Source organism: Pleurodeles waltl, chromosome 4_2 (genome assembly GCF_031143425.1).
Source record: "Pleurodeles waltl isolate 20211129_DDA chromosome 4_2, aPleWal1.hap1.20221129, whole genome shotgun sequence".
NCBI lineage: Eukaryota > Metazoa > Chordata > Amphibia > Caudata > Salamandridae > Pleurodeles > Pleurodeles waltl.
In genome coordinates, this window is record NC_090443.1 from 70,036,758 (window position 1) to 70,048,391 (window position 11,634).

At 48.2% G+C, this 11,634-nt stretch overlaps 1 protein-coding gene across 5 annotated transcripts in view; it reads left to right on the forward strand.

Moving 5' to 3' along the window:
- BAZ2A (bromodomain adjacent to zinc finger domain 2A) overlaps positions 1 to 11,109 on the forward strand; it is an 867,588-nt gene extending 856,479 nt beyond the window's left edge. For all 5 annotated transcript variants that reach the window (XM_069230685.1, XM_069230689.1, XM_069230688.1 and 2 more), the window contains one exon: positions 10,556 to 11,109. In XM_069230685.1, coding sequence (XP_069086786.1) covers positions 10,556 to 10,724 — 169 coding nt within the window. In that variant the 3' untranslated portion in view covers positions 10,725 to 11,109. The remainder of the gene's footprint in view (positions 1 to 10,555) is intronic.
- Positions 11,110 to 11,634: the final 525 nt, after the last annotated feature.

Below are 11,634 nucleotides of genomic sequence, written 5' to 3' on the forward strand. Positions count from 1 at the left end.
TTCTCCTACACCTGCCTTGCCACCCGTCCCCCCAAGCCACCCCACCTGACTGCCACTGCCCTGACATCAATGCGGCCCCCAGGCACGTCACAGACCAAACTTTTTGGCCCCTGGGAAAATGTTTGCGAGTACCCATGTGCTAGACCTCCAGGAGCCCCCCTGCACTAATACCCTGGGTATCACTTGCATCAAACAAGGCTAGTTGAGTGTCCAGTCTGTACTCCCCCGCTGACAAAACTGACCTGCACGACGTGGGACTTCAGGACAGACAAGGCCACACCAAGAGTGGCAATGCTGTTGTGTTTTTCTCCTCCCCTGCAGGTCAACCCCAAGAAGCGTGAGAGCTTCCAACGCAAGTGACCAGCAGGACAAACACCTCACAGCCTAGGCTCATGCCAACTGACTGCCCCCTTGCTCCAAAGATCCTTGTGAGCTTAACCTCCCTTGGGGTTCTGGTGGACTTGTACTCAGGAACCCTCCCCTTGTAGCCTGTGTTTAGAGGTGCCCATTACTTTCTGCGGACACACCAGGGCAGATAAGCTAAACTGCTGGTGGTGCTTTGGACCTTGACCCCCTAAGTTTCACAGGGCCTTCCCCAAATCTGCCTACAAATACCCCTATGCAGTAAATGTCTTTTCTTCCATAGGAAACCATTTCTGCTTTTGAAGCGCATGCCTCAAAAACTGTTGTGTATTTGTAATATTTTCTTCAAAGATCAATTACTCCAAAAGTACTTACCTGGTTTTTATGATCATGGTGTCTAAATCATGTAAAACATTCTGTTAACTTTATAAACTGGTCTTGTATTTCTTTCTTGAGTATGTGCACCATTTATTGACTCTGTGAGTGCAGTGAAACAAATGCTTAACACTCCCCTCTGATAGGCCTAGCCTGCTCGACCACACTACCACAAATAGAGCACTTGGGATTATTTAAGAAAGCCCTGCAAAACCAAATAAGGGTCATCTGGACTTTTTTGCATGGTGTGCCCTCACTTTGGCCCATTGCGTAAAAAGCCAGCTTCTTACAGTGTTGCATTACATGCAGTTGACAACTCAGTTGTTGTTCAACCTGGGATTTTCTACCAACAGGCCCAAGTCCCAGCTAGAGCCCTCTCAGGGCACCCTGTTCACAGGGGCAGTACTGGACACTACAGTGAATCAAGCCCACCCTCTTAATCAGAGGATTCTAGACATTCAGGCTTTTATTCTGATGTTTCAGAATGGAGCAAACTGAAGGTCTTGCGCCTGCTATGTCTGTTACCCTCCTCCATTCTGTTGGTCACCCTTGTATGCTGGCACATGTGGGTCGTCCAATGGTGTCTTCAGAGGCAGTGGTTTCAACACAAAGGGTATCTCAAAGAGTCGGTCCCGATCTCCATAGACACTGCAGTGGATCTTCGATGGTCGGCTGCAGCAGTCAATCTGGCTCAAGGGAAGCCGTTTTTGCCCTCCACCTCCATTGGTCACAGTGATAAGGATGCCTCCACTCTAGGATGGGGAGCTCATCTAGGGGATCTGAAAATCAAAGAACTTTGATCTCCAGAAGAACGATTGTTACATATTGATCTACTGGCATTTAGGGCGATACGTCAGGCTCGCAAGGACTTCCTCCCTTCCATTTGCTGGTAATCGGTGCAGGTCTTAACAGACAATACTACCTCAATGTGGTACATGAACAGGGAGGAGTAGAGCCATATCTTCTCTGCAATGAGGTCCTGCAACTTTGGTCCTGGGCTCAGAATCATCAGATTTGTGTGATAGCAAATCATCTGGCCGGAGTTTTTGACTTGCGTGCAGTCTCAGCCGGCATTTTTCAGCCGATCACGCATGGTTTCTCCATCCGGAACTAGCTCTTAACATTTTTCCGTTATGGGTGGCCCCTCAGATAGATCTTTTTGCCACTAGAGAGAACTTGCACTGCCCGTCATTCTGCAACTTCCAGTATCTGATGCAGAGAGCAATGGGGGACGTGTTTCAATTAGACTAGGGCACACAGCTGTTTTAAGAGCTTCCCTCAATACCCTTGATTCCTCGAGTTCTGAGGAAGATTCGCCAAGAGCTGGCCCACGTCATATTATTAACCTAGAATTAGCCATGAAGGGTGGGGTCCACAGGCCTTCTTCACCTCTCACATTGCCCTTTTCCCTCACCGGGTCTATCGCAGGTTCTGCACTCCACCTAAAGAGCCTGCACCTACATGCCTGGAGATTGAATGGGGCAACCCAAGTTTTTTCTTTCCCCCTGATGTGGTGGATGTAATTTTATTGGCCAGAAGACAACCCACCAAATCAGTTTATACTGGAAGATGGTCTAAGTTTGAAAAGTTTTGTAGGGAGAATTTTCTGATGGATACAACTACCTGTGGATTCCTCACCTAAAGAATTTTCCCCCATGCGCCAGCATTCAACGGAAATTTTCTTCTAGCTCTGCACGTCGACGATGATGTCACAATTACCTGACTCCCACACGACGCCGTATGACGTCATCCAGGCAATAAGAGGTCCTCGTCGACATGCAGACGTCAGTTCCCTTTTTTTCGTGCCTTCGAGTAACGTTTTTTTCTTCGAGGCTACCAGGGAGCTACGGTTTCACTTCATGTGTTACAATGTCTCAGCCACGGAAGTCGGGTTTTAAACCCTGTAGAGTGTGCGGCGGCCGAATGTCAGTCACAGACCCACACGAAAATTGTTTGTGGTGTCCTGAGCTCTGAACATGAGGTCGAAGCGTGTGGTTCATGCCAGCGCATAAATCCGAAGGCTCTCAAGGAGTGGGTGGCCAAGTTATTCTTGGCAAGATCGAAGAAGGAGAGACATCATCGTCGTAGGTCTTCTTCCAAGTCGTCAAAATCGCACAGGCGTCATCAAGACTCCCGACGCCGGCATGATTCACGACGCCGATCAAGTAAGGACCGGTCCCGCTCGAGGTCGCCGTCAGCTCGACGCCGAACGACATGGGAAGTTAGTCCGACTGTAACACCTCCACCTCGGACGACTCCTACTTATCCGACGTCTCCGCTGTCGGTCTTCGAAGTCGATCCTCACCAGAGTCCGGCGGTCTCACCGGCGCAGACGGAGATGCCTGAACCGAAGCCAGCGTCGCCTCAGGCGCCGGCTTTGCAGGGATATCTGGCGTTCCTGGCACCAGGCACAGACCCTGCTGCATTTCTTAATGCGATGTTTAACATCTTCGCCACCATGGCTCCAGGAGGTGGTCACTCAGGACCTTCGGGTTCTTTGGCGTATGACATGAGTGTTCCGGCTCCGTACAGGCCGACGCCCTTCATGCCTTTCCTTCCTACGGGAAGTGCTGGTTCAGCGCCGGTACCGATGGCGTCGCCTAGAAGGCCTGTGACGCCGATGACATCTGCTGCCTCGCCGCCGATGAGTTCACCGCAACTTCCATCGACATTGAAGAAGCCTGCTGCGCCAATGGATCCGGCGTCGGATGAATCCGAGGGTCGACGCCGTCCAAGGTCTTCGGCGTCGGCAGACGCCCTATCGACGCCAAGGATAGAATCCAGGCTCCGCTCCAGGAGATTGGCTCTGAGGCTGCTTGAGGAGCAGGAGTATGAAAAGCAGCTCTTGGAAGAGGGTGAGATTGTGGAGCCCTTGGGAGACCTGCAGGGCTTGGACACTGCTAGTGGTTTGGACACTTCCCCGGAGTGGGACTTGGCATCTCTGGGGGAGTACACCGAAGAGGCTGCCTCTTTCCATTCGGTGGTCAGGAAGGCGGCGGATTTTCTTGACCTTCCTCTTCCAGCTGCAGATGTAAAGACTAACATTCTTATGGAGGTTTTGCACCCTTCTTCAGCAGTGGCAGAGCCGCTTCTTCCTTTTAATGAGGCGCTCATAGACCCAATAATGGAGGTGTGGAAGAAGCCTGTGACTTCTACAGCTGTAAATAGGTCTGTTGCGAGGAGATATTGGGTGCTCCTGGAGATCCCGCGTTCTTGTCCAGACATCCGACTCCAGAGAGTTTGGTGGTGCAGGCTTCATGCTCCTCCCGCTCTGCTCCAGGATCTTTTCCAGGGGTTCCTCTGGACAGGGAATCCAAGAGAATGGACCAATCTGCTACAAAGGCATTCTTTTCATGCAGCATGGCCGTTAATTCAACAAATGCTACCTGTATCCTGGGCAGGTACATCTATGCTCTGATGGACGAGGCCAAGACACACTCTGGATTACCTCAGGAGGTTCTTAACCTTTTGGCGGATGCTGAGGCGGCGGCGACCCAGGTTATCCAATCTGGGCTTGACACATCTGACTCTGTGGCCAGGGCTATGGGCACGTCCATAGCGACAAGACAGCATGCCTGGCTACGGTCTTCAGGATTCTCTCCCGATGTGAAGACAACCCTACTCGATCTGCCTTTTGATGGGGATAAACTATTTGGGACAAAAGCTGACTCTGCCTTGGAGCGGTTCAAAGGGAGTAAGGCCACGGCAAGATCCTTGAGCTTGCAAGCTTCCACCTCTACTTCCTTGAGATCGTTTAGGAGGTTTAGGGGATTTGGGTGTGGCTCTTCCTTTTGAGGGAGATTCCAGGCAGCAGGACAGCAACCTACTACTGCTCACCCCCATAGATCATTTAGGGAAAGGGGTAGGGTTTGTACCAGAGGGGCCACCCAGCAGCACTCTACCTCTTCCTACGGAGGGGTGCAGCAGGGAAAGCAGCCTTAGTCCTCCATCACTCCCTTTGCATGCATCTCCTGTAGGGGGAGACTGTCTCAGTTTCTCCACATGTGGGAGTCAATAACATCGGACTCCTGGTCACCATTATTGTGGGGAAAGGTTATACTCTTCCCTTTCGGGAGTTCCCCCCCCCCCTCCCATCCCTCCCCACCCATGCTTCTGTTCGGAAGACCATCTTCTTTTACTACAACAGGAAGATTTAGTCCTTTTGTCGAAAGGTGCAGTAGAGTTGGTTCCAGAGCAGGAGAGGGGTCAGGGCTGTTATTCAAGATATTTCCTGATCCCCAAAAAGTATGGTCGGTTGAGGCCAATCCCGGACCTGAGGATTTTGAATTGGTTCCTCAAGCAGGAAATGTTCAAAATGCTGACCCTAGCACAGGTTCTTGCGGCATTGAACGAAGGGGATTGGATGGTGTCTGTCGACTTTCAGGATGCTTACTTTCATATCCAGATCCTCAAGTCGCACAGGAAGTATCTCTGGTTTGTGGTGGGGTCGCAACACTATCAGTTTGCGGTCCTTCTGTTTGGTCTTACTTCGGCACCTCAAGTCTTTACGAAGGTGATGGCGGTGGTTGCGGCAGAGCTCAGAAGGAGGGGGATAGCGGTATTCCCTTATCTGGACGATTGGGTAATCAAAGCCAAGTCTCTGGAGCTCCTGCGGCGTCACCTTCAGTCGACCACCCAGTTGTTGTTCGATCTGGGTTTTTTCGATGAACATGCCAAAATCTCACCTGGAGCCATCTCAACGCCTCCTGTTCATAGGGGCAGTACTGGACACAACGTTGGATCGGGCCTTTCCTCCGCCGTAGCGGATTCAGGACATTCAGGTGCTAATTCCAATGTTCCAGAATGGGGCGGTCGTTCCAGTCCTCAAGGTCCTTCGTCTGCTCGGTCTGTTCGCTTCTTGCATTCTGCTGGTCACTCATGCATGCTGGCACATGAGGGCTCTTCAGTGGTGCCTCCGCAGGCAGTGGTTTCAACACAAAGGGGATCTCGAGGAATCGATAAGGATCTCCAGAGACGCTGCAGCGGATCTTCAATGGTGGGCTGCGGTCGGCAACCTTTCTCAAGGAAAGCAGTTCTCGCTGCCTCCTCCAGTGGCCACAGTGATAACGGATGCCTCCACTCTAGGGTTGGGAGCTCATCTGGGGGGCCTGGAGGTCAAAGGCCATTGGTCTCCAGTGGAACAGAGGTTTCACATCAATCTGTTTGAATTGCGGGCGATACGTCTGGCTCTCAAGGCCTTCCTCCCTTCCCTTCCCTTCCCTTCGCGGTCGGTTCAAGTCTTGACGGACAACACTACTGTGATGTGGTATATAAACAAGCTGGGAGGAGTGGGGTCGTACCTTCTCTGCAGAGAAGATCTCCTGCATTGGTCCTGGGCTCAGGACCATCGGATTTGCATGGTAGCAAACCATTTGGCCGGAGTTTTCAACGTGCATGCGGACAGTCTGTCGGCGCATTTTGACCGATCACGAGTGGCATCTTCATCCAGACCTGGTCCTTTACATCTTCCAGGTGTGGGGGTATCCACAGATAGACCTGTTTGCCACTCGGGAGATCGCGCACTGCCCGTCGTTCTGCAGCCTCCAGTATCCGGTGCAAGGAGCTTTGGGGGATGCGTTTCAGATGTCCTGGAAGGGTCAGTTGCTTTACGCGTCCCCCCCCCCCAATCCCTTGATTCCTCGGGTCCTGGGGAAAATTTGCCAAGTTTGGGCCCAAGTCATCTTAATAGCTCCGGATTGGCCAAGAAGGGTGTGGTATTCAGACCTTCTCCAACTCTCTCTGTGCCCTCTGCTCCGTCTCCCTCACAGGGCAGACCTCCTCTTGCAGTCGCAGAGGCAGGTTCTACACCCCCACCTCCAGAGCCTGCACCTACATGCCTGGAGATTGAACGGGGCAATCTGAGTGCTTTTTCTCCCCCACCTGATGTGGTGGACGTTATATTATCGGCCAGACGACACCACCAAATCTATCTATGCAAGCAGGTGGGCTAAATTTGAGACTTGGTGTGGAGAAAACAAATTGATCCCTTGCGTGCCCACTTATCTGACATTTTGTCGTTTGCGTTATCCCTAGCGCAGAGGGGTTGTGCAGTTGCCACTGTTAAGGGTTATTTGTCCGCTCTGTCAGCCTTTCTGTGCCTTCCAGACCAACCCTCCTTGTTTAAGTCCCCAATTGTTTTGAGGTTCATTAGGGGTCTCATTAACAAGTTTCCGCCCACTCCTTTCGTTATGCCGCATTGGGATTTGAACTTAGTGTTAGTTTTTCTGATGGGTTCACCGTTTGAACCGATGCATTCATGTCCCTTGAGGTTTTTAGGTTTGAAAACTGTTTTTCTAGTTGCCATTACATCCGCTAGAAGGGTGAGTGAGCTCCAGGCTCTTAGTGTGGAACCCCCATATACTTCCTTTTTTAGGGACAAGGTGGTGTCAAGGACCAAGGCGGCTTTTTTACCGAAGGTTGTTACACCCTTTCATTTAGGACAGTCCATCACACTTCCTTCCTTCTATCCTCCACCTCATCCATCAAAGGAGGAAGAGAGGCTACACCGACTTGACCCAAGAAGAGCATTGAGCTTCTTCGGCGACAGGACGAGAGAGTTCAGACAGGACGATCAGCTCTTCGTCGGTTACATGGGGAAGAGGAAAGGCAAAGCTGTCCAGAAGAGAACGCTTTCCAGGTGGGTCGTTCTTTGCATCAAATTGTGTTATTCTCTAGCAAAGAAGGAACCTCCTGTGGGGTTAAGAGCCCATTCCACCAGGGCTAAGGCGGCCTCCTCAGCCTTAGCTAGAGCTGTTCCTGTGTTTGACATCTGCAAGGCTGCAACTTGGGCATCCCTCCACACATTTGCTAAATATTGTTTGGATTCTGAAGTCAGGAAGGATGGCCGTTTTGCACGGTCAGTGCTGCAGGATTTCTTGGTTTGACCATTCAGGCACCCACCACTGAGTGCTGTACTGCTTTGGGACTCTATTCTTTAGATGAGGAATCCACAGGTAGTTGTATCCATCAGAAGAACAAGTTACTTACCTTCGGTAACGCCTTTTCTGGTGGATACACTAGCTACCTGTGGATTCCTCATAGTCCTACCTGCCTCCCCGTTGCCTGGTTGGTCTTACCAAGATATCCTTGGGTGAGCATCTGTATGTTGTTGATATGTATATACTGATGCCATGATTTATATATGTGTATGTAATTGTATACTGTAGGATATTTATTTCTACTCGTTCTGTTTCCTATTGGTTGAATTAAATGATGGCATATAAGTTTTGATTGATGTGTTCATGTCGAATATGTAGTGTCAATGTTCACCTGTTCACCTCAAAGGCACGTAAAAAATGGTGATAACTGACGTCTGCACATCGACGAGGACCTCTTATTGCCTGGATGACGTCATACGGCATCACATGGGAGTCGGGCAATTGTGACGTCATCGTAAACGTGCAGAGCTAGAAGAAAATTTCCGTCAAATGCTGGCGCATGGGGGAAAATTCTTTAGGTGAGGAATCCACAGGTAGCTAGTATATCCACCAGAAAATGCGTTACCGAAGGTAAGTAACTTGTTCTTATAGACCCATTAAAGGCCCATTTAGCTGAAATTTTGCATTGCCCTTGGTGCAGCAAAGCTGTGCAGTTGCAACAGTTAAAGGCTATTTATCTTCCCTTTCTGCATTTTTTTGTTTACATTTGTTTACCCAATCAGACTTCTCTGTTTAAGTCCCCTGTAGTGTTGAGGTTTATCAAGGGGCTTACTAAAAAGTAACCTCCCACTCCGTTCATTACGCCTCAGTGGGATCTTAATTTAGTGCTTACTTAACATATGTGTTCTCTATTTGAATCTTTGCATGATTGTCCTTTAAGGTTACTTACTTTTAAGACAATTTGTCTGATTTCTATAAAGTCTGCTAGTCGAGTTAGTGAGTTGCATGTTCTAAGTGTTAAAACTTCCTTCACAACCTTTTACCCTGATAACTTTGTGCTAAGAACCAGGGCTGATTTCCTTCCAAAGGAGGCTATCCCTCTCATTTGGGGCAGTCTATCACCATTCCTACTTTCTATCTTCCTCCACATCCATCTAAAGAGGAGGAAATGCTTCATCAATTGGACCCCACAAGGGATGTTAGCTTTTATGTGGACAGAACTTGCGATCTCCGGCTGGATGATCAACTGTTTGTTGGCTATGAGGCAAGATGAAAGGAAAAGCAGTACGTAAGAGGACATCACGATGGATCATTCTTTGCATCAAAATCTGTTGTGCTATGGCTCACAGAGAACCTCTAGAAGGGATTAGAGCTCATTCCACTAAAGCTAAGTCTTCTACTTCTACTTTAGCTAGAGATGTCCCTGTAGTTGACATCTGTAAAGCGGCAACTTGCACCACCATTTACACTTTTGTGAAGCACTATTGTCTGGACTCTGAAGTGTAGAGGGACAGTCCTTTTTCAGGATTGTTTGGTATAGGCAGACATGCGCCCTCCTGTGAGTGTGGGACTGCTTGGGTATTCTGCTCACAAGGTGAGGAATCCACAGGTGGATGTACCCTTAGGCACATAAAACAAGATGGGTGGAAAGAGACATTGGCACGCTGACGAGGGCTTCTTATAGCTCCAGTGATGTAACGCAAGGTCGCGTGCAGAGCCATCGCCATTGTGATGTCCTCGTTGAAATGGGAGAGCTGTCAAGAAAAGTTGCTGTGGAATGCTGGTGCATTCGGGATACTCAAAAGGTGAGGAATCCGCAGGTAGGTACTGTATTCACCTGAAAAAGCGTTACCGAAGGTAAGTACCTTGTTCATCTGAACCAAATGGCAAAAGATATACAATCTAACAAAAAATGAGGAAGGGAGAAATGGTAGCTTGACGTCATAAGTGGGCGTGCACCATGGCACTCCCATGTCCATTGATTTAAACTTTGAGAAAAAGAAGCAGCAGTTCTTGTCCCAGCCATTAGATGTAGTAAATTATACACAGCCTGCTATTCAACACTACAAGCCTCAAGCCGAATGTTACAGGTCAGCATAATTTTCCAGCCTGTAGTATTATGTGGACTGTATTATCACAATCACCTTCAGCATCTTTATATGTTTCTACTTTACCTCATTATTTACCGCTGTGTTATATACATTGTTTGTGTGAAAGGCCTTATTTCACATAAATACAATTCAAGGGTTTTTATTCTCCCAGCGCTCTGTGTGGAATGAAATCCAGGCTTTTATTTATCATCACAGGATGATGAATGAAATATAAGTTTGTTACCCTATCAGTCGGTACTGTAATAAATCTAGCCTTATGATCGCCTATCTTTTGATGTTGTATAAACCCAGCGCCATATTTTTTCATCATAGTATATTGTATTGAAACAAGCCTTTCCTCTGTATGCTCCTTCGTACATATGTCACATCTCTGAGTATCCTCCAGGCACCAGACTGGGTCTAGGGAGTTATATAGCAGCAGCTTCCCGGTGCTGCAAGGTGATGACATTGATTGCACTTCCTGCTGCTGCTCTGCTCATCCACCTAATATGACGGCATGGAGCCGGATACGCGCAGCACCCTGCATGCCGACATCAATTCTTTTATTCCAACGCCCTCCAGGCGTGGATCTGGAGCTCCATCCAATAGTTCCAAATAATGCTTTTCAACTCTTTGGAGCAGTGTGCTGACCGATGTTTTTGTTAATAATAATAATAATAATCTCACTCCCAGCTTGGTGTAGGGACCTTGTCCAATAAGATTGCAAGATTCAATGAATGTCGTTCCTGTCAGAAGCAAAAGCTCAATCGTGTCATCTGCCCATTTGCATTCTTCCTGAACTGCCCTCATCTGTGAACCTTACATAATATCTTCATGTTCTATCCATAGGTATTCCTGCTGTGAGGAGTTTGCTGCAGACGCCATGCTGGTCTTCAGCAACTGCCAGATGTTCAACGAAGATGACTCTGAGGTGGGCAGAGCGGGGCTAGTCATGAAGAACTTCTATGAGAGCCGATGGGAGGAGTTCTATCGTGGGAAAATGCAGGAGAATGCCTGAGAAGCCGGGGGACAAGGTTGAAGCTCATCCTGACACTGGAAATGGATTTTTGGATGTTGAACCTTGACTGGCATCTTGCTGACGGTGAATTCTGCCTGAGGGCAAACATGCACCTTGGCTTCATTTATTCTGTAGAGATGTTATGTGCAGTTGCTGAAACCCCCAAGGGAGGGCTCAAGTAAATCTGAAGTGGGCGAAAGCATAAGGAATGTCTTGTACATTAGGCCTTATCCACCTGATGGCTCTTGTCCCACAAACTAAACGAAAAAACACTTTTTTTGTGGCCTGTAAACCTAAAAATGTTTTTCACGTTCTTGTTTTATTTTTAAATGGAAAATAATAGCTGGGAATATTTAAAATAGCAATAGTTGATTGTGAATGTGTTAAAAAAAAAAAGAAAAACCTGACAATGACAAAAAAGAAAAAGACACAACACTTTTTTTCATACTGCGCTCTGTTAGGTTCGTTGCCAGTAACGCCAGTTCATGAGGGTTTCTGACAAAGTACTAACCAGGCGATATTTGCAAACTGCCTGGTATGGGCTGCTCTGTGGTTCTTTACACCGCATACCTCAGCTGCTTGTCTTTTGTTTCCCTTTTCTCAGGATAACAGTTATACATGCTGCGTCTAGTCCAACTTGTTCTGTGCTTCTCAGAAGGTATCTTGTATTATTAGGTGGCACTTTTCTGGTGACGGGTCCAGAACTTCTGGAAGATGAAAACTTTTCAATCCATCTACTTTCTGGTGAGCCTGGCTCTGTCTCATTTTTGCTCAGCCGGCCAATGTAGGCTAACTTTAAAATGTGCCTTCCATTGTGTTCTTCATCTTTACTGTTTTTTGTGGTATTGTACTTTATTTTCTAAGATGCATACCGCTTTTTAGTATTCAAATATTTGATATACGAGAGAGT